At 55.9% G+C, this 20737-nt stretch overlaps 8 protein-coding genes across 8 annotated transcripts; 2 read left to right on the forward strand and 6 right to left on the reverse strand.

The window, feature by feature from the left end:
* Positions 1-140: 140 nt before the first annotated feature.
* On the reverse strand, positions 141-515 carry GGTG_04822 (hypothetical protein; the record flags this gene model as incomplete). The annotated part of the gene is made up of 2 exons (XM_009222619.1): positions 141-335; positions 507-515. 2 exons carry the CDS (start codon positions 513-515, stop codon positions 141-143), a joined length of 204 nt encoding a protein of 67 aa, XP_009220883.1.
* A 2586-nt stretch (positions 516-3101) lies between these two features.
* On the forward strand, positions 3102-7705 carry GGTG_04823 (ATPase family AAA domain-containing protein 1). Its single transcript, XM_009222620.1, has 2 exons — positions 3102-6390; positions 6472-7705. The coding sequence occupies exons 1-2, from the start codon at positions 3333-3335 to the stop codon at positions 7386-7388; spliced, it is 3975 nt and encodes a 1324-aa protein (XP_009220884.1). The 5' UTR covers positions 3102-3332; the 3' UTR covers positions 7389-7705.
* Positions 7625-8461, reverse strand: GGTG_04824 (hypothetical protein; the record flags this gene model as incomplete). Its single annotated transcript, XM_009222621.1, has 3 exons — positions 7625-7703; positions 8057-8205; positions 8330-8461. 3 exons carry the CDS (start codon positions 8459-8461, stop codon positions 7625-7627), a joined length of 360 nt encoding a protein of 119 aa, XP_009220885.1.
* A 979-nt stretch (positions 8462-9440) lies between these two features.
* GGTG_04825 (hypothetical protein) lies at positions 9441-10332 on the reverse strand (the record flags this gene model as incomplete). Its single annotated transcript, XM_009222622.1, has 3 exons — positions 9441-9620; positions 9885-9923; positions 10306-10332. The coding sequence occupies 3 exons, from the start codon at positions 10330-10332 to the stop codon at positions 9441-9443; spliced, it is 246 nt and encodes an 81-aa protein (XP_009220886.1).
* Positions 10333-10627: 295 nt separating this feature from the next.
* On the reverse strand, positions 10628-12348 carry GGTG_04826 (hypothetical protein). Its single transcript, XM_009222623.1, has 3 exons — positions 11930-12348; positions 11614-11851; positions 10628-11549 (listed from the first exon to the last, which is right to left on the reverse strand). The coding sequence occupies exons 1-3, from the start codon at positions 12246-12248 to the stop codon at positions 10781-10783; spliced, it is 1326 nt and encodes a 441-aa protein (XP_009220887.1). The 5' UTR covers positions 12249-12348; the 3' UTR covers positions 10628-10780.
* A 128-nt stretch (positions 12349-12476) lies between these two features.
* GGTG_04827 (hypothetical protein) lies at positions 12477-14086 on the forward strand. The gene is made up of 2 exons (XM_009222624.1): positions 12477-13073; positions 13137-14086. Exons 1-2 carry the CDS (start codon positions 12809-12811, stop codon positions 13958-13960), a joined length of 1089 nt encoding a protein of 362 aa, XP_009220888.1. The 5' UTR covers positions 12477-12808; the 3' UTR covers positions 13961-14086.
* Positions 14087-14097: 11 nt separating this feature from the next.
* GGTG_04828 (hypothetical protein) lies at positions 14098-15104 on the reverse strand. Its single transcript, XM_009222625.1, has 3 exons — positions 14741-15104; positions 14539-14678; positions 14098-14470 (listed from the first exon to the last, which is right to left on the reverse strand). Exons 1-3 carry the CDS (start codon positions 14902-14904, stop codon positions 14358-14360), a joined length of 417 nt encoding a protein of 138 aa, XP_009220889.1. The 5' UTR covers positions 14905-15104; the 3' UTR covers positions 14098-14357.
* Positions 15105-16973: 1869 nt separating this feature from the next.
* Positions 16974-19312, reverse strand: GGTG_04829 (hypothetical protein). The gene is made up of 3 exons (XM_009222626.1): positions 19193-19312; positions 17321-19143; positions 16974-17256 (listed from the first exon to the last, which is right to left on the reverse strand). The coding sequence occupies exons 1-2, from the start codon at positions 19257-19259 to the stop codon at positions 17984-17986; spliced, it is 1227 nt and encodes a 408-aa protein (XP_009220890.1). The 5' UTR covers positions 19260-19312; the 3' UTR covers positions 16974-17256; positions 17321-17983.
* Positions 19313-20737: the final 1425 nt, after the last annotated feature.

The following is a 20737-nucleotide window of genomic DNA, read 5'->3' on the forward strand; positions in this document are numbered from 1 at the left end:
CCCCCCTCCCCATACTCCTTCCGAATCCCCTCCCTCCCCATACTCCTTCTGGCTACGCCGGGCCTTTATTGATACGTGCCTGTTGCAACTGTACCGCCGGTGCGGGTGGTGATGAGTATGGCCGCGCGTTTATCTACCGGCTACTTGGGCAGATTGAAGCCGCCAGGATGCGAGCGGATGATGTGCTTGAACATGGCCTTGGAATCGCCGACTAGGTGGCCCCAGTCCGCGACGGGTCGTGTAAAGTCCACCACCGGCACCTTGATCCTGACGAGTCCATCGAAAGGATCGAGTTGTTCCTGCTCAACACGCCGAAAAGCCTTTTCTGCTGCTTCCTGGAGCTTTTCATGAAGCTGTTTGTTAACGTGATCACACTTCTCATCCACTGTCTTGGACAACGGCCCCAGCTAAAGAGATGGGAAGTTTATTTCGATCGCTGGCGGCTCTGGATGGCGACTGCTGAGCTTCCTGGAGCTTTTCATGAAGCTGTTTGTCAACGTAATCACACTTCTCATCCACTGTCTTGGACAACGGCCCCAGCTAAAGAGATGGGAAGTCTATCTCGATCGCTGGCGGCTCTGGATGGCGACTGCTGAACAAAGGAACTTCCCGTATCATACGTATTACGCCCTAGTTATGTGACCTGGGGCGGGGTGACCTTTCCAGCTGGCTGGTGCGTACAGCCGATAAGCGAAAGTAAATTCGTGCTCCTTTGCCAGGCTTTGCCAGGCTTTTGCTTTTAATGTCCCAACCAGTAAGGTATACAAGCAACAACCCATAGCTTACGAAAAAAGCACAAAAAAGAACGAATTAATAGCATTGTGGTCAACCTGCGGGCACGTAATGCACGACCAGGAATATGGATCCAGGATTTTTGTCAACGTCCCCGTTGATTGTTTTCTAGGATTGCTCCTCCCATGCCTCCTCCGCTAATTCAAGGTTTGTTAGGGGGGAAAAAACTGTGAGGATCGTTTTTTTGTCGAGGTTGGTGCCTGCCATGGCCGCCATTGAAGATGGGAAACAAACTCTCCGCCAACTGCCGTCAAGGCCCACGGTTGGCGTATGTGGGTCGTATCCCTGCGCCCGACCAGCGGCTGGCCCACGAACCTGGTGGATAGTAACCACAGGGAAGGCGGCCTGAGTTGGTGGTTGTGTTCGTCCGAAACAGATGAGGCAGGCTACCAGCAGGCGAAGGACATGGCAGATCAAGATCATAAATGTTGGATGAGGCCAAAGCAAATTCTGTCCCACGCGAATGAGCCGATGAGCGGACCGGCCCGGCTGACCAGAGAAACCGCTGCTGTGCAAGCGGCTCTTTGAGCTGATAGTATGTGACGAGCTAGGCATCGTCTGCACGGGCAAGCTCAATTACCACGACCCGAAAATACATCAACTTGGCTAAAGCGAGGGAGCGGCCGCCAGGTGCAAATGCTACGGCACAAACATTCTGGGCGACCGGAACTGTGTCCAGTTGTCGGGGGCAAAGGCATCGCCACCACTACCCGGGGAACCCTTCTCAAATACCAAACGAGGTGGTCGGAGAACATGTACCGGTAAAGACACATTGGCGTGTGACAATTGCTCATGTCCGTAGGTGAATAAATATGGAATATACAGACTGGCCAGGTCCCAGGGATCACAAACGTTGGTACGGTTGATCCTGGGTGGTACATCAGTTTGGCTTGGTTTTCCAAGGAAGAAAATGTATCTTGCACTAACGTTTGTGATCCCTGGAACCATCAACGTTTATTGGGTACCCTAGCCGAACAGAGGTGCAGCGCCGTTTCGCTGGCTGCGGTGGATTACTTGTGTCGGACGGGATGTCACGGGGCTTAGGTTGGCGCGTGGGCTAGACCCCAAAGTCCCAAGCCGTGCAAGATCTCAAAGACAAAACAAACCCGGGTATCGTCTGCACCCGTGGCGTGATAGGGCATCGCCTCTCGATGCACTACATTATCCGTGGAACAAGGGCAGACTGAGAGCCGAGCTGAAGAAGCCACACAGCCTCCCAAGACAGAATGTTGAGGGCACACAGCCCATCACCGTTGCCCAATTTGGCTCGAGGTCCAGGCCGAGATTGACTTGGCGTCGGTTGGCGGATCCTGGTAGTGGGGGGAGGACCTTCCCCGCCGCGCCCAGTCCTGAACGCCATCGGGTCCATGGTGCGCTCGAGCCATGCCGCCAAACGGATACGAAGCCGCCCAGCAACGGCAGCGGGGGCGGGACCTCAGTGGAAGCTTGATGTCTCGAGTGGGCCTGACTGCCTGCCTGCCCACTAGCCTGCCTGCCCCGCTAGCCTGCCTGTTTGACCATGATGTGTGACGGTTTCCCGCTTCAGGGGCTAGTGTGGACGTGTTTGATATGGCAAGATATGTGTGATCTAGGGAGCTCAACACAAGGCTCGAGAGCACAGGCCCAGGCGTGATCGGCATGCACCAGTTGTGCAGCCAAAAGTCTCAACATGCAGCCATGGCAGAAAGAGGCCCATTGGGGGCTGAGAAAGCCTGCAGCTGACGGCTAGGATTCGGGGTCCACCCTTGGGCGCCTTGGCTGCCTCCCCTTGCCTGTCCTGCCGACACGTATCACGTGAGGCTGGGTGCCCAAGCTGCCTTCTCGTGGGCTTTTGGGCCCGGCGGGTGCCTCGCTCGGATTGGAGTCCTGCTTCCTCAGTATCTCCTCCGCTCGTCGACGGGACACGGCAGCAGCCACAGAAGCCCCTGCCCTCTGGCCCATGCAGCAACCCCAGGACAGCCCAGGGCCAACCATCAGATTCGGGGCGGCTGCCTGCGTGCGGAGAGAACCAACCAAAGCGCTAGCGGCCGGGAACCCCCCCCCCCCTAAAAGCCAGCACAGCACGCGCCGCAGATAACGCTTGTCCCGAACTGAGTCACGCCCCACTTGCCTGTCGTGCTTTCCAGGCAGGCAGTCGGTTCTCCGTCCCGCCTTTACAGCCTCACCTGCCCCCGGTAGCACATAGTCGTGTCCCCAACTCGCCCCCAGGCAGCAGGGGCTCTGCACGGAGGTCCAGCTTGGCGCGGTTTACTATTTGAGACTGCTGACCGCCTTCCTGACCAGTGTCAGAGGGTGTGCGCCTGCGCGGGAAAAAAAAAAAAAGGTTGGAATCCGATCTCTCACCTTCCCTCTTCCCTCCCTCCCACCTCCCCGGCAGTCGAGCTGAGCAGCTGCGCCTCTTTCCTGCTTCTCAAGCCCCGACGGGTCGTATAGACGCGTCCAAGTCTCCCGCTACTTTGTTCTTCATCTACACCCCGCCTTGATTCTCTCTGTCCTCCATACCTGCGAGCAACCTCCATTCGGATCATCCAACCGGCTCCATGGCGAAAGACACCGACGGCGGGCCCGATGGCTCCTCCAGCGCTGCTTCCGTCTTCACCACCCCCGCGACCACTCCATTTTCATATCTGGAGCAAGACCTTAATGACCACTTCAACGCTAAATTCCACGCTCGGCGGCACGGCAAGATGGCCGGGTCCCAAGCGGGAGTCGGCAAGCAGCAAGTAACGCCGCAGTCGGTCGACATGGTGAAATCCACGGGCTCTGCAGCAGCGTCGACTCAAACACAGGCCGCGATGCCACCAAACCAGGCCGACCTGTTCTCGCTGTTGTGTCTCATTGCCAGCTCCGTCCTGGCCACTGCAGCAAAGGCATCAGCCCAAACAGAAGACATGGCTCTGCAGCCAGACCCGCCAGAGGTCGTCCCCGAGGATATGGGGAGCCACGACGCGGTGCCGGCCAAGCAGCAGGCAGGCAGTCCGGCCGCCGCCGACCCCGTCGCTCCAGCAGAGACGTGCAAGCACTGTTCATGTTCCATCAAGCCGGCTGCTGAAACAGCCGCCCAGACGACACAGGCACCTGGTGCGACAAAGCCCGCCGCCTCGGGCTCTGCCACGACCGAAAAGCCTACCGACGATGCTTCGAGTGGCAACAAGAAATCGGCCAATGACAAGTCGGCCCTAAAGACGCCGCCATCCGAGGAGAAGCCTAGTTCGGATGACCAGGTCGCCAAGCCCGAAACCACGGCCGAAGACCAGGCGGCTGCCGACAGCGCATCGACCTCGGAACCTCAAACCCCCACCGACCAGACTGCACCCTCGGCAGAGACTGATGCCCAGGCCGCGGCTGCGGCCAATGACGCTGCGGCAGCCGGCGAGGAGGAAGATGGTGTCGCAGAAAACGCCGAGCCCGATGCCAACCAGACAACCGACGATACCGCAAAGTCCGAGCCGCCCAAGCCGGAGACGACTGCCACAACCACGACCATCCCTCCTCCTCCTCCTCCTCCCCCGGCGGCCACAACCGGCGCAAACGCGCTGAAGCTGCCTGACTGGTTCCTTGGTAGCAATGTGGTGCTCTACGAAGACCTCGTCAAGCGCCAGTCAGCCGTGGAGCTCTTCAAGCCCAAGCCCGTCAAGAAGGCAGACAGTGAGCCCGAGGTGGAGGAGACCAAGCCTGAGAGCGTTTCTGAAAGCTCCGCCGCGAGTTCTACTGAGAGCTCTGCCGAGAGCTCTGCCGAGAGCTCTGCCCAAAACACGCCCGGAACCACACCGACCAGTTCACCCCCAAGCGAGCTCGTGACCGAGCCTGAGAGCAAGGTCGACAGCGAGTTAGAGAGCCCATCTGAAAGCGCTCCCGACGGCACCGAGGCTACACCAGCAAGCGAGTCAGATGTCAAGTCGGAGGACAAGGCTGCTCCTGGCAAGAAGGACGACCAGTCGATTGACAGTGCAGCCACCACAACTCCTCCGGCAGAGCCCAGCTTCGACACAACAAAGACGGAGGCTGTGGAGGAGATGTGTAGCTGTAAGAAAGCGGCGGCGGCGGCGGCGGCGGCTGATCTGGAGAAGACCGAGGTTGACAAACCCTCCCCGCAAAGGCCCGTCTATCAGCTACACCAGGACATCTACGACGAGGCGCTTGATCTTTTGTCTGCAGCCCTCCAGCCCCCAGTCAAGTCTGGCTCTGACGACAGCACAAAGAAGAGCCCACCCGAGTCCTGGATCACCCAGTCCTCTTTCCTCATCCAATCCCCCAAGGACGGCTCCCTCGAGTTCCTCGACGAGGTCGTGCGTCAAGTTGCTCGTGATGTCCAAGCCGACATCGTCATGATGGAGCTTGACGATCTGGAGGACCTCTGCTACCAGTTCTGGCATGAGTCTGACGAGGTTCGGGCGGTAGGTCCCAAGTATCTGACGTCGCCGCTGCGGCTGGTCGGCGAGTTCTTTGGCTATGGAAAGCCCGACGAGAAGGCCAAGGCTGCGGTGAGCTGCATCCTCGAAGGCCCCGCCAGCAAGAAAGAGAGCTTGGCCGACGCATCTGCCAAATCGTCGGCGGACAAGACTGCCGAGGCCGAGACGCGCGCAGCCGCCATTGGCGAGAAGGCTGTGGCAGCTGCGGCCGGGAACTCTGTCGACGCAGCAGATATCCTGCAAGCCGGCGTCAAGGACGCATTTGAAGCCGCAACAAAGATTCTGCAAGCAGCGATCAAGGAGGCGTTTGCTTCAGTGCCCAAGCCGGCCAACGCCACCACCTCGGACTCGCAGCAAGCCGCTGACGCTGAGACCAGTGCCGCTGAGGCCACCACAAATTCGTCGAGCGCTGACGGCAAGGATGCCTCCCCTGCCCAACCGCGGCCGCTGATTATACTTTTCCGCAACGTGGAGGCTGTGGGCAAACAGACACCGATGCAGCGACTGGTTGAGGGCGTTAACAAGGTCCGCAGGGAGAGTGGTCTCCCCGTCGTCGTCGTCGGCACTGCCGTGTCCAACAGCTCTTCGGAGAACAGGCCCACAACGGGCATAAGCAAGGCGTGGGACGGTTTGGGCCTCGACGACTCGACTGTCATCAACGTGTCCCCGCGCAACACCAAGCGCGCCAGCGCGGCCCTCAAGCAGTACGGCGCCCGGACCAGGCCCAGGGTCAAGTGGCGGCTGCTCCGACGCTCCATCCGCGTCACTCTGGACCAGCACCCGGCGGTCAAGCTCGACGCGCTGTATCCTTCGGGCCCCGCCGCTGGCGAGTCGGTCGTCGACGAGTTGGAGGACGATCATAGGAGGCAGACGCTCGCGGACTGGGACGATACCCTTTCAGCTCGCGTCGTGCGCCAGGTGTCTGCGCGTGCCGTTAGAGCCGGCTCCGTAACCCCTGCCGACGTCTTTGACGTCATGGAGCGAGTGATGAAGAACCAGGCAGTTCTCGACAAGATGAACGAGGCCGGTGACGAGGACTTTGTCGGCGAGGACGGAGACAGCGACGAGGAGCAGGTCGAGTTTGGAGGCCCGGCCCAGAAGTCCAAGGTCAAGTCCCTTTTGGCCAGCATCTCCGACAGCTGCTCCGATGCCGAGAAGGAATATTTTGACTGCGTCGTCGATACTGGTATGCGGGTGTCCTCTCCGAGGCTTACCTCGACCCCTTGTTATTTGTCCACCGCTAACCCCCTGCCTGCCGTCACCACAGTTGCCGTCTCTTCTGCCGCTCAGGGTATACACATGGACCAAGCCCTCATGGACAGCCTCAAGCAGCTCCTCTCCCTACGGACGAGCAAGCCATACGGTCTGCTGGCCAAAGAAGCTGTCAACGGAGCCATCCTGTACGGCCCGCCAGGAACGGGCAAGACGCACCTCGCGCGCGTTGTCGCGGCATCTTCGGGTACCAACCTTATTGTAGCGACGCCGGCGGACATTCAGAACATGTGGGTGGGTGAGACTGAGAAGCGCATCAAGGCTCTCTTTTCACTGGGCACCAAGCTCGCACCATGCGTCATCTTCCTGGACGAGGGCGACTCGGTTTTTGGACGGAGGCAGTCGCGCGACCGCGATTGGCAACGCAAGGCCATGAGCCAGTTCCTGATGGAGATGGACGGACTGGTCAGCCGTAAGAAGGCGCCGTTCCTGATGGTGGCGACCAACCGGCCCGGCGACATCGACGAGGCCGTGTGCCGCCGGCTCCCGCACACGCTCCACATCGGCATGCCCACGGCCGCGGGCCGCAGGGCCATCCTCGACATCTACCTCAAGGACGAGAAGCTCGACGAGAAGCTGGATCTGGACGAGGTGGCGGCCGACTCCATGACCAGGGGCTTCTCCGGGTCCGACATCCGCACCCTCTGCGTCCAGGCCGCCATGGCGGCGCACAAGGCGCTCGAGGCGGACAACAAGGCCAAGGCCGAGGCCGAGAGCGCCGGCGGCGCGGCGGACGCCGAGGACGCCGAGGACAAGGCGGCGGGGACCCAGAAGAGGGTCATCAAGCTGGAGCACTTCAAGACGGCGCTCGAGCGCACGCGCCCGTCGGTGACCAGGGAGTCGCTGATGGAGATCGAGCGCTTCACCGGCCAGCAGGAGGAGTCGGGAGACCACCGCGCCATGTACATCTGAGCGTGCGGAGGCGTCTTTTGCCAACTCTCATCTGTATTGTATGGTCACATATCCCTTCTTTGTAAACCATTCGTTGTTTGTTTTTTTTTTGTTTGTTTTTTAAGGTAATGGATGACCCATATCTCGCGGGGACTTTTTAAGGTTGTTTTTTTATGATGTTTTTTTTTCTTTTTTTTTTTAGCGATGCTATCAATTCGAACTTGTAACTAGAAGACCAACTACCCGTGATGCTCACTCTATTGCCAACGTGAAACGAAGGAGGTTAAATGGCTGGCAAGGCTATTTTGACGACTTGAGCAGCAACATGTTGGATTCCTGCAAGTGTGTGTATATGTTATAACGAGCGTGTTGTCGTGAACTAAAACTCCAAAGACCAAACAACCTGCGACAGGGCATTTCCTCCCCTAAATCCTCAGACGACCGTTAAAGTCTCCCTTTTACTACACCGTCGGGGAAACTTCCTTGCTCTGCAGACTGATGTGATTTCTCCTAGGCCCGAGCAGCAAGTGGCCTTCTTGGACCAAATTTTGCCATGCTGCCGCTTTACAGGCACCACTTGGTGCAAGACTCTCCCCTGCGAACATGCGTCAGCACCGCCATCATGATGCCTAGGGGGCCGAAGCCAGAAGAGGGGAATGGGGGGTTTCTCCCCATGTTCAAGGACTTACCGGGGGATGCAGATGGACTTGCAGTGGTTGCCGCACCACGTGCACGAGGCCTGCTCCTTCGCGTAGCAGCTGCCGTCGCCGATGGTGCACCTGTTGCCGACGTGGACGCACTCGCGGCAGCGCTTCTCCTTGGGCGCGCCCTCGGTGATCTGTTTTGTTTTTTTGCGGGTTGGTGTTGTCGTCAGCATTCTCTCGACATGTGCTTGCTTGCTTGCTTGCTTGGCCACACACACGTCTCTGCCAAAGGAGAGGGAGTAAGTAGGTGCCACATACCACCTCGCGGACCATGAGCGAGCCATCCTGCTCGAGCACCTCGACGCCCATGGCCATGGGGGCCGGGTTGGCGACGGCCAGGGCGCCGAGGGCGGTGGCGGCCATGAGGAAGAGGTTGGCGTTGAACATCATGTTGGCTGGGCTGGACTGGGTGGGGGAGAGAGTTGGTGGTGGTTGGAAGTGTGGATAATGTGATAAGCTAAAGTTGAGGACCTGTGACGGAGCAAGAGACTGCGCGTGGGTGAGAGGACAGGAGAGTGCTTCTGGTTTCAAGGTCGACAGCAGCTCAAGGGGATTTTATACCCCGAGATGCCACAGACGAACCACCACTCGTCCGTCCTGGTGAGGACATTCGGTGAGAGCAGAGGACTTGGGATCTGCAGTATCCCACAGGAGGAGCTACATGACCTGATCTCACTCGCGGCTGCGGTGCACAGCGCCGACGATCCTCTGCCAGGCGCTGGTTGGCTTCCTACTCCGCCCAGCGCTCACGATCCTTGGCAAGGTATAGCCTCCCACGCTCCCGGCGCCAGCCCAATCAGGGTCTAGAAGCTGCTTGGTACCTAGCGGTGACATTCCGGGCTCGGTGGACTGGACCTCTCAGCGTTGTGACACCGCCGAATCCTTCCTGGGAGAGATGGCCAGGCCCTTTCTGCGGCAACCTCGGCCCCGAGCGCAGGCGGCGAGGGCTCGGAAAAGTCAAAGTCGGTCGGACTCCCCGTCCTTTGCGCAACGGTCATCGAGAGGGAGCGTCAGCAGCGTGAAACCCGGGCGCAGACACGCGTGGTCGGTTGGGTGAGATGCAGAGGTCGTGTTGATCAACATGAGACATGACTGTGTGGGCCAGGCAAGTAATTGGTGAGATGGGCTGCTTATGGAAGGACAATACATCGAGGCCCTTTCCCACGCGGCCTCAAGGCCTGTTTAATTAACATAGGATCTCTCGAGCAGCCCATGGGAAACGCCATCGTTCATGTAGGCGACTAGGCCTATTGGTCGAATTGGCTTTGTCTTGCAAAGGAGCGTAGCATGCCGTAGGCGGGCCATTCGATAGGCCTCTACTCCAGGAGCTATGAAAAAGAAAAAAAAGAAAAAAAAGAAAAAACCGTACTTATTGAGGGTGACGTGACAGACCCTCGGGCTCTATATACTGGTGCTCGGTAGCTGCTCCGTCGCGCACCGGTGGGCCATAGAGGAGCCGGTCTGGGGTTTCAGAGTATCGGGGCCAAGAGACCGGCATGGCCTCGTAGACCCAGGTCAGGTCCACTGCTTCGTGACACCTTGGGCTGGGCTGTAGCCTTCAGTCGTCGAACATCAATCCTCTCTTGGTTCCGATCAGGCAGCTTCATGTGATGAAGTCCGTGTCACAGTTCAGCACCTAGGTCTGACAGGAAGTATTTATTGATGGGCAAGCGACAAACAGATCATCTTTCTACGTGATGGTAGGAGGCTGTATAGTATATAGACAAAGTCAGGAAAGTGGTGTTCTGGCCGCCGAATTTGGCTGGGCCGCGCCGCCGTTTTGAGCGGCCTTGGCAGTCACGACAAAAGTTACTCTATGTCCGCCGGCGCCGTCTGCGGCTGCTGGCTCTGTCTATTTGCTAGCATGCGTGTCAACAAGCCAAGGGACGGAGAAGGAGAACTTATATAATCGGACATTTTTTGCGCGAGGCTGTCGACGGAAAAGGGCTCCCACTTGGCGGTTGGAGCTTCACTTTTTGCGCAAGCGTGCGATAGCCGCGGGGCACTCAGGGAATATCGTGGCAAAAGTCAGCAAATATAATCAAACGCCCTTACGACTTGATTAGGTGGGCAAATCTAGAAAACATCATGTTCCTTGGAGTCTTGGACGGCCGGCTGTTCGCTCTTCACCTAGAGTTTGTTCCCCTTTCTCTCCATCATCACCGGGCTCTCTTACTCCACTTTCTGGACCACGGCGTATGCCACGCGATATTGACCTAGCAAATATTGCCTACCCCGCTGCCCGCAGTCCCGTCGGTCATTTTTACCGGAGAAGAATACCGACAATGCCAGGGGTTCGCCGCGGTACGTGCCGCCTGAGGGTGCAAGACCCACAGAAAACGTGGCTTTCCTGGGGACGTGTGGGCACTGGATGCTACGATGCTCCATGTCTTAGGCAGAAGCGTCCTCCTGGCCAGACATTGAGCCGCCACCGTTACTCTGGAAAAGAAGGGCGACCCATCTCGGCGCGGCGGCGAGAGCGGGCTGTACCTGATCTTTCTTGGCACGGTGCCCGCAGCGTTTGGTGGTCGTTGTCGTTTTCTAATTCTGCCGAGGTGGTTGGCCGTCGCCGGAGAGCGGCGCTGTTCTTCTTCCTGTTCTTTTTGTTTTTATTCTTATTCCTATCCTAGTCCTGTTCCTATTCCGAGCCCGACAGCCAGTTCTGCTCATCCCATATTGGCGGCGATACGAAAAAAACAGGACTACGGCTCATGTCTCTTTTCCCATCAAATGCATGCGCTTCCTGGGAGGCGAGAAATTGTGGGAAATGCCGCCTTCGACTGTGGTAGTCGGACTTGGGTGGCTTGCAAGTGCCACTGAGCACTTTGACAAGCCCGGTCCGGGTGCGTCGCGGCTTGGCGACGAACACGTATCCCAGGAGCGCTTCAATGTCCGCCCTCTTGGTGGCTCCCGCGTCTCGTCCCAAAAATCGTCTTCGTCTCGATAGCTGCCCGAGTAAGTCGACAAAGACCTTTTTCTTGGGCTGGCACTTTTGCTTTGTGGCCGGTCGAACAACCGGGTGTGTGCTTTGGTATCTACCCCCCGCATATGCCGTGTTTCGAACGCACCCGTCGTTTTGTCAAACAACAGCACGGCGATTTTAAAATCAGACCCGAAAATCGGCATATGGGTATCGGAAAAAAGCGCCCAAGCAAAGCGAGCAAACAAGAACTCGACGCCAATGCCGCAAAGGGGTTGCGGCAATCGGTTGTGATATAGGCCAACGAGCTCAGGAAACACCTCTGGCAGCAGCACGTACGCCGCGAGTTTGGTCTGGGCATCCAAGTCGGGGGTCGGGTGTATGTGTGCGTGTGCCTCTACCGGAAAAGAGGTCGTCGGGAGGGTAATAGGATTGGGGGCGGCGGGCCGCTTGGGCACGAAGACGAAGCGCTTTGCGTCGAAGAGATAGTGAATGTCTTTGCGGAGGAGCAGGATGTTCTTCTCGTCGTTTATTGCCGACGCGCTGGGAGGACAATATCTGCGACCAGTTAGGCCCTGCAAGCACGCTCGCTGACAACCGCTTCGGTACCAGCATTACGTACCTTAACATATCGTTTGCGCTGAACCAGTTCTTCTCCCCCGCTGGCACAAGATGCGCCGCTTCGGTGCCGTCGATGTAGCCAGACAAGCGACAGGTGACGTCCCTTTCCTTAACCGCCGCCGGCCCTTTGGTGGAGTGCTCGCTGGATCGTCCTGGCATGTGTAGCTGTCGCCACAACGGCGGCAGATTGTCGTGGGGAAAGCGCCAGTGATGGAAGCTAGGGAGGACAGGGTATCGATCTAGGCCGTGTTAGCTGTGCCAGCTGGGGAGGACACAGTTGGCAGTTGGCAGCCGGCAGTTGGAGGTATCAGTCTTACATGTTGTCGGCTCTCCTTTAATGCAAAAGAAGTAGCATGTGCCGCGCAACAATCCGTCTGATGGTCGATCGGCTTCCAGCAGCCCCCCGCCGGGCTCCTTGGTAGCCAGGTATCCATCATCCCAGGGCGTGTTTGCAACGATGCAGCAGGCGGTTAGGGCGAGGTCGAAGTCGACGCCATCGACACCGCCCAGGTTGAGAAGGTATGGTACCAGGTCTGGGTAGGCCGGATGGCGGAACCGAACTGTTTTGAGCTTGGCGGATGTTTGCGCAAATCCATGCGCTTCGGCTGGGGGAGTAAGCGGGTCGAACAGGTCCATATCAAGGAGACGGCGGGCGGCACGAGTTGGCGACGGCGACGATATTGAGCGGCGCGGAATGGCAGCAGCGGCGGCAGCGAGGTTAAGGCGAAGTGCAGAAGGATTCGCTCCTTCGGGAGTGAGTGGGACAACGGCCCTTAAATTGGGGCTCTTTTGCGCGCACGGTACACGTCCCAGGGACCAAAATCGTCAATGCGGTAGGAACAGGGATAAGAATAGGAATAAAAAAGAAAAACAGGAAAAAGAACAAGTAAAAAATGTCCAGATTTTCGTCGATTCTCGACCGTACAACGCGTTGCAGAAGAACGAGGCGCATCATGCCATTCCTCAAGACGCAGTATGGCGTTGCCCCAGCCGTGCCCGTCGCGTTGGTGTACGTGCCTACATGTCCCAACCCTTCCTTTCCAGGGCGCCGCATGACGTGCTTTGTCGAGCCCGCTTGATGCCTTTTTATTCTTGACACTGCTCTCAGCTCGCCTCTCGTCTCGGCTTGGCCTTGCTGATATTCCTCCTTCTGCCTCTATCTGTACCATAACCTATTAGACTGATTTATTCGCGTCATGCGTGAGCGAAACTCAACGCGTTCGGCCAGTAAGAGGGCCTCAAAGGCGATAGCGACTATGGCCGGAGTTTCGAAGAACCGCCAAGGTGGCAGAAACGCTCCGTTGAAATGTAGACGTTCGAAGAAGACTCCCAGCCTTCCGAAGGGCAAGCTCTCAAGTCAGCAAGGAAGCCACCTAGAGCGCATCGCGAATGCGAGGGCGGCCACGAACAATGCAAAGACGGTCGCGTTTGCGGACGATCCAATCCAACGGTTCAACGACTGTATGTTCTTCCTCCCTTTCACTACTCTCGCTGGATAGCTATGCTTACCCGAGGACACATCAGTGGAGGAGGGCGAGAAAGAGGGCCTCATGAAGAGCCTCCTGCTAGGCTACAGCCGACTCCTCTATTCAGGCTGCGACCCGCGACCGGCAGACCTTTACGACTACCGCAGAACTGGCCGACTACCGGCCACGGACCGGGCCGTATTGCGGGGGGCACTACTCTGTGTGGCGGATGAGGACGACGATAACCTACCCAGCAAGGCCAAGCCTAAATATCCCAAGACAAAGATACATGGACAGGACCGCTGGGAGCCGTGTCGGGACATTAGCGGCGCTTGCTCTTGTTCGATTGAGATGGACGCCGATGGTCGCGTCGATCTGGGGCACGACGCGTACTGCCTCCGCAAACACTTCTCGACACGGTGGGCTGTGCCATGTGACCAGTTCACCATAGACGGCCCACCAAAGTCAGGCGCTACAGTGTCCTGGGGCGACAGCGATATGGTTCTCCGGACAGAGGGCAAGGAGTCCGACGGCTTCTGGGTCGACATCCAGGAAAAGAGTTGGCTGCGCGGCGCGTACACACAGACGACGAGGGTGTCGGACCTGATCTCGCTATCGTGGCTCTTGCAGCGCATCATCGCCACCTTCGAGGCTCCACCGTGTACGAAAAAGGACGGCTACAAATGCACCTGGTCGTTTACCCTCTGGAACGTGGAAGACCCCACGTGCGCTCTCGTCATCAGTGACCACAAGGGCTGTCCCCAAGCCTGGTTCCGCGGCGGGAAAAAGGCCAGCAACGAGGCTCTCCAGCTGCTTCAGTGGCTCGCCGGTACGAACTGTCCGCACCCATACGATTACACGCCCTGCGGGATGGTTGCGTGACGAGGATGCGTAGTGTGGGATGCTCGGAATAATGGGAAGGCACTGTGCGGAATACGGAAGTATCGATAGCCTGTTTCTGTATGTAGAAGTAGTTCCAACGTGGAAATTGAGGGGATTTACAAAGGATCTTGGGTGCAGGTCTGGATGCTTGCTCCAAGGGGTACTTGGAAGCTAACTTAGGTTGACTGATGCCAGTGCATCTATCAAAGCTATCTATCTAGGACAAAAGGTTGGGCCCGAGGTACGTACACTAGATATGCCTTACTTGGGTGGCCTGGCTCTGTAGCTCTGTCGACAGACTGGCAGAGCCAGTTTACCCAAGCGGGCTGCGTGTGTTGCCCCTCCCTGTCCCTCCTTTTGTTAGCCACTCCGGCCTTCCCTCGGGCTGTGAAGCTATTCACGCTGCCTGCAAAACAATCCCGATGGCAATCTTGAGCCGCCTCCGCTTCTCAGGCATTCCTCCCTGGCAAGATTGACCCAGTGCACGCAAGACTCGACCAATGTCACGCGCTGCCCAAATAATCCCGACCACAGATTAGCATGGCGCAACCCCTTTGGTTCAAAAACCGGGATCTTACCGTTCATCCGGTCGATGTCGCCCACCGTCCTTGGGAACTCCTCAATATCCTCGTTCGTGTTTCGGTCCTTGAGAGGATGCAGGTCCCACTCTGGTCGGTTGACTGTGCTGTTCCATCCACGCGCGATCGCATTGAAATCTCTGGCGGCTCTTGTTATCACATAAATCTTTCAATTGTAAGTATAATGGGACCAATCACATACCTGGCATCTGCTCGCGTCTTAAGGTCGTTCCGAAAGTCGTGCCGAAAGTCGACCAGTATCTGTGCCATGTCGTTGCGAACGTTGTGCCGAAGGTCGTCCAGTAGCTGTGCTATGTTGTCGGCAGGTGCATTGGCAGGCTGGTTCGCAGGTGCGATGGGAGGCATGTTCGCGATAGATATGGCCACACACTGCTTGAACTGCTGTCCGAGATCTTGGAGTTGTGGAGGGTTGGGCTGGGGATTTGGTTGTGGAGGGTTGAGCGAGCTCTTTGGTTTATTTTTGCTAGATATAAAAATCAAAAAAGGAATAGTGGACAACCGGCGCGTTTTGCAGACACAAAAATAAGCACTGTTTACCAGGCAACACGTGCTGCACTGGCAGGCCCAAGCATGTGCGGGAGAGGTCCCTTATTTAATCCCAAGACAGCAGCCACGGGTGGTCCAACTTAGCCTGCGAAGGTCACCTGGGCGTTGACTGGGACGGCAACGGGACGCGTGTGTCAATCCACGCGAGTGGGCTTGACCAATAGTTTAATGGTCCGAAGTTTGGGCATTCCGACACTGGCTGATTGCTCTACGAACGAGCCTCGCTTCCCATGAGCAGCAAACGAAGCCGGCGAGCAGAACCAGCAGGGTCAGTCTCACCGGCCCTTACTCGCCAGCAGCTACTTCTATTCAAATGCCGCCCACTGTCTGTCCAAAACTGCCGCAAAGCACCGGAGTTACCATGCGCGTGATTTTTATCACTCCATCGCGCCCATGAACCTAGCCGGGTGGTTCCTACCATCTGCTGGGTGTGCCGCCCCGGTGTGTTAAGATGTCTTTCAATCCTGGAGGCAGACCGATTAGGAGAACCTGCCTGATCTGATGGACATTGTTAAAATAAAGACAAACTAGTATTTTTGGCCTCCTACAAACCTTCCACTTTTCACACACAACACACACACACACACACACACACACACACACATATACATACATACATGCATACATACATACATACATACACACATAGAACTTTGTATCAACCTCTGCAACGGCGCCGAAAAGAGGATGGAGCTCATCGACCCGCCTTCTCGCTGAACAGAGCCGCGACTACTCCAAGTGCCACGATGATATTTGTTGGTAGGAGCTGGGTACTCATGTTTGTAGGCTCGGAAAATGACTCAAAGATGGCAAACGACGATCGTCTCGATTAAGGAGGGATAGTTGTAGATCCATGTGTAAAAGGAGGAAGATGTTTATCTGACAGGGTAGAGCAGGCGTTGCCTGTGTATAGCTACCGATCTCGTGATCGGTACGCGCTATGGGATTACACTCACGTGCTACCCTACCCTTCTGGCCTTCCTCCGCCCGCCTCGCACGCACACACAAGCCAGATCCAACCATATTCGTATTACAAACGACGTCCCCCCGGAATCTTTCTATCTCGTTCCTATACACAAGTGATGCCCTACACCATCACGGTCTGACACGACGTTTGCCTCGAGACGCTCAATATTAGGAGCTATGGCCATGCCTTGATGGCGCGATGCACCTGTCTTCCATATCGCCTTCACACACCCAGTCATCTGGAATTATATAATATTGACCGACTGAAATGAGTGATAAACAACTCGACATCACCGCTCCCTACCGACTAACTCATAACTCATTTATAGACTAGCCAGATAACGTTCATCTGCGACATGGGTGATGGAACAACTCTAGGTATCCATAAAGAAACCACACCTCTGCCACTCTGTATGTTAGTTGAATTTCGTTTCTGACCAGGTGGCTAGCCTATCACGGGGTCGAATCTCTTACCCCTCTGCAGCTGTAATCGGCTCAGATATGTGGCCTGGTATATATCTAGAAAGTCAGCAATCATGACAGGTCCGCGAGCGGAACGGGTGGCGGCCCGATACTCGCATCTTTTTCATCATGGTCTTTGCCCTCCACCCTCGACCCTTGCGCCCTCCCTAGCCCAATCCTTCCACTGATTTTCGAGGCCTAGCACGGCCTTAACATGGCCGAGCCGGACTGGGAGTTTGGCGCGCTCTTTGACCAGCAAACCGCGAGCGGCAAGCTAGATGCCTGTTTCCCTACTGAGCACAAGGGCATAAAGCAGCAGAACATCTTCCAGCTAATTTAGTGGAATAACCACATGCTGGCCTCGACGCTTGGGTACACGGAGGACGGCCTCAGACTCAGCCTCGGCGTTGGGATCGAACACTGGTCAATAAAGAAGCATTGGCCTCTGTTGCGCATATAGAAAATATGACGGACAAACGGTGCAAGATAGGGCCTATTGTATGTTGATCTAGATCTCTGAAAGAGAAACGAGGACGAGTACAGGGCCGAGGGCCCTGTGCCCTCCTTATACACGATCCCCTCTCTCGTGGGTGCGGTACTCGCTACCGCACCCCTGTCATCGCCGACAAGTGCTCGGTAAGCATCTACCCTGTGCGGCACCGGTGCGGAGCACCGGTGCCCGTGCAGATCTTCCGTGCCCGTGCAGATCTTCCGTGCCAAGGCCTGGAACAGTGTGTCAGCCCTTAGTGATAGCCTCCTTTGTGACAGAAAAGGGTTGGTAGTATACCGAGGAACGCGACCGTTGCATCAATCCTGTAGCCAAGCCACCACAACGCTAGCGCATCCTAGGGAATCATTTCCATTAGAGCGAGTCTCTATCAACTCCATTCGTGCCTATCATTGTTACAAGGGGATCAAAGATCGGCTTGAAGAGGGAGTCTCAATGCATTGATAATCTCTCAAGGCCTCAAAGGAGATGCTTAAGGAATCAGAATCTCCTCGAGGGACCTCGAGAGGGGGACCTCCTTATATAGGCCTTCTGAAGGCCTACAGGAGGGTCCTAGGGTACGTATCTAAGAGGGGTAGGACTTGCCGCGCCTCCCGCCGAGGGCGGTTGGCACCTGCGAGGGACTTGTGATCCTTTGAGCCGACCCAACCAGAGGGCTCCTTCATATCATGGTCTCCTGATAGGCCGTTCGTTGGCCCAATCGGCCTACTGTCGGCATGAGGGATTGATCCCCGTGTGACAATCATGATGCCTCTGATGCGCCAACCCTCCTCTAAAAATACACATTGACATACCATCGTCCAAACGAGGCCTAACTCTCCATCTAATCCTCTCTCCTCCTTGCTGCCTGCGACGTCTGGGATCGGCCCTTGCCGTTTAGCAATGCTCGACTGCGCATCCCGTTCGGAGCTCCTGAAAAAGCCCCATCGCCTGAAAAAGCGACTAAACGAACTCCGACGGCAACTGGTCAATGGCCGACGGCAACTGGTCAATGGCGGAGCAGATGCTTTTGAAATGAGTGGGCATCCAGATGTCGTAAACGTTCTTCGTGAATCGATACGCCGCCCATTTCTCCTTGCCGCCCAACTCAGTAAAACAGAAGTTGCGGATCACATAACGGTAGTACTCCGTTTTTTCTCCGGCTATCACGGGGTAATGGCCGTAAATAAGTACCGAATCGTGGTTGTGCGAAACGGAAAAGGCGAGAACCCGGCGGTGGACTTCACCCTCACGTCCTACAATACGAAAAAGCTCGGCGACGGCTCGCACCGCAAGTGTCATGCTGTGGGCGTTCTGCCGGTTTGCGATATCGAATCCCGCGGCGCCGCATTTTACCTCGCATGTCAGGAATGGAAAGTACATAAAGTACGTAGCCATAAAAAGCGATTGGTCCTCGAAAAGGAAATCGCCAATAAATGGCGACAATTTGGCGAGCTGGTCTTTGGTGAATGCCTCTCGTTTGAAGCCGACCGAGTAGTCCGGCTGAGGGCGCGTTTTGACAAAGGGTATCGAGCTGTTCCAGCCTTCGTTGACGCTTTCGATCAGGCATTCGAGCTGAGTGGCGCCGTCCGTGGCAAGGACTTCTGCCGGGGGGACAATCCAAGGTGTGATATCCCGCAGAACTCTAGCCTCGTTCCTGCCCCGCACCTTCATGTAGGTTTGCTTGAAAACCTCATCGCGGAACGGCGTGTTGTTGGGAATTGTCACTTCCGATTCGAGTAGTGTAGTGCAGATGCTTTCACTCTCTTGCGTGATTCCTAGGGGTGACTCGTCCATAAAACTGCCCTTGGTCGCCAGCAGCGTCTCGTAGCGCGGATCTCGGTACGGTGCGCTTTTCTCCTCTCGTGGCCTTTGGTCGCTCGGCGTTTCGGAAGTGGCGGAGTTCGACGGGAGTTTCTTCCGCGCTAGTAGACGCTGCATGATGGGAACCTCCTCGGGTCTGAAAAGGTCCTCTGGCCAGCGCCCTTCCTCCACCCAAAACGAAATCGGGTCTGGCTCGCCGATGGTGCTCTCGGTAGGGTGTGTGTAGTGAGATGTTCGTTGTCGCTTCAGGTCTGTGTCGGGGACGCACTGGGTCTTGCGTTTGCCAAGGCGTTGCTCTCCTGCCAACTGTTAGCAATGATTCCACCTGACGCCGCGAGATATTATTACCGTCGATCTGCGGTGCCTGCGGCGAGGGCCGCTGTTGGGCCGCTGCCTGGGCCGGAGTGCAGGCCATGGCGATAAGACCGGAAGGAAATGTGTGTAAGGTATCACGCTTGGCGATACCGGATTGGGAAAGTGGCATGTCTATTTCTTGTTACCACGGGTGCAGATTGCATCGGGGTGGGCCGTGCACTCACGTGCCCTAGGCCCCACCTCATACAAAATGCGTCCTGCTCGGGGTTTGATGAGTGGGGATGGTATGTTTACAATTTTCTGGCTCAGGAAAGCATCAGGGGTTAGCTAAGCTAAGGTAGCAGAAAGGGATAAAAATGATATACACTGCATATGCAACGCATGCGCTTTTTTTTAATTTTCTTTTAAAAAACAATAAAAACGTATAAAAATAAAACCATTACAATATAATAAATAATAATAACAACATAAATAATATTACTAAATATTAAAATATATAAAATATGATAAATTAATAAAATATAATAAATTAATAAAATATAATAAATTAATAAAAGATAATAAATTAACAAAAGAGAATAAATTAATAAAAGAGAATAAATTAATAAAATAATAAATACTTTTAAATATATTTATATAATGTATTCGCAAAATGTAAACTTTTTTTATTTTTTTTGAATTGGGTAATTTTTTAAGCTTTTACCTTATCTGAGGTGTTCGCCCACCTTAACACCCCCCGCCATCCGGTTTAGGCTGGACATTAAACTTCCTGGTTGGCGCCGCGAAGAAGAATACCGCGTCGAACTCCGTGATAAATGTCTTGACGTCCTGGAGTGACAACAGGCACCTAGGTAGTTACCTGAGACCACGAACGTTCAGGGACCTCGCCGCTTACCCCTTTTGCCCTTTCGTATTGTTCGCCAACGGTGCCGCGAGCGCCTCCATTCGTCTCTGGCTGTGGAGCACACTGAAGGTCTCGTCCTCCACCTCCGTATCCCTCCGGCTAATTCATGGCTGTTTTAATCACTCCGAATCCGGTAGTGTGGGCGCATGCGGAAACCAAAAGCACTTTCTGTCTCGAGGTCGTGCAGTGATGCAGATGTTTTTTGAGGCCCAGCCGCTTTCAAATAAATGATGTGGAAATCAACGGGGAACCAGAAGCACCGACAACAGGCAATTGTGTGTTGGGCGCGACCAGACCTACCAAGCTGAGATAGAAGAATGGCCTCAAGGCTATGTGCTTTTGGAAATGGTTGGCCCCAGTTATTGGTCACTCACCAAAGAGACCGTCCTCGTGGCATCCGAAGCGCGAGTTCTCCGGCACCGAGCGGGCATCATTGCAAAAGACAGGAGCTCCAGTCACACCTAGCAGCACTGCCGTAGCTACGTTCACCACGGCCGGGCTAGAATGCAGACTGCTGTGAATTCTGCCTAGACGCAGCACACTCCATATCGTTCTCCTCAAAACAGAAGGAGGGCTTCTTTCAGCGAGGGAGCCGCGGCGGAAAGCGGGGCACGCACGTCTATGGGAGCCCCAAGTTCCACTTCGTGGCTTCGGGATGACTACAGCGACTTTCC

This window comes from Gaeumannomyces tritici (genome assembly GCF_000145635.1).
Source record: "Gaeumannomyces tritici R3-111a-1 unplaced genomic scaffold supercont2.2, whole genome shotgun sequence".
Lineage (NCBI taxonomy): Eukaryota > Fungi > Ascomycota > Sordariomycetes > Magnaporthales > Magnaporthaceae > Gaeumannomyces > Gaeumannomyces tritici.

Bases quoted from the DNA above. Each gene is read 5' to 3' on its own strand.
- GGTG_04826 (XM_009222623.1), bottom strand. From the start codon at position 12,248: ATGGACCTGTTCGACCCGCTTACTCCCCCAGCCGAAGCGCATGGATTT. The intron at 11,852-11,929 runs GTAAGACTGATA...AACACGGCCTAG, and splicing joins TAAAGGAGAGCCGACAACAT to ATCGATACCCTGTCCTCCCT. The intron at 11,550-11,613 runs GTACGTAATGCT...AACTGGTCGCAG, and splicing joins AGCGCAAACGATATGTTAAG to ATATTGTCCTCCCAGCGCGT.
- GGTG_04829 (XM_009222626.1), bottom strand. From the start codon at position 19,259: ATGGCCTGCACTCCGGCCCAGGCAGCGGCCCAACAGCGGCCCTCGCCG. The intron at 19,144-19,192 runs GTAATAATATCT...AACAGTTGGCAG, and splicing joins GCAGGCACCGCAGATCGACG to GAGAGCAACGCCTTGGCAAA.
- GGTG_04827 (XM_009222624.1), top strand. From the start codon at position 12,809: ATGCGTGAGCGAAACTCAACGCGTTCGGCCAGTAAGAGGGCCTCAAAG. The intron at 13,074-13,136 runs GTATGTTCTTCC...AGGACACATCAG, and splicing joins AATCCAACGGTTCAACGACT to TGGAGGAGGGCGAGAAAGAG.
- GGTG_04823 (XM_009222620.1), top strand. From the start codon at position 3,333: ATGGCGAAAGACACCGACGGCGGGCCCGATGGCTCCTCCAGCGCTGCT. The intron at 6,391-6,471 runs GTATGCGGGTGT...CCGTCACCACAG, and splicing joins TGACTGCGTCGTCGATACTG to TTGCCGTCTCTTCTGCCGCT.
- GGTG_04828 (XM_009222625.1), bottom strand. From the start codon at position 14,904: ATGCCTCCCATCGCACCTGCGAACCAGCCTGCCAATGCACCTGCCGAC. The intron at 14,679-14,740 runs GTATGTGATTGG...AAGAGCCGCCAG, and splicing joins AAGACGCGAGCAGATGCCAG to AGATTTCAATGCGATCGCGC. The intron at 14,471-14,538 runs GTAAGATCCCGG...TTATTTGGGCAG, and splicing joins CGACATCGACCGGATGAACG to CGCGTGACATTGGTCGAGTC.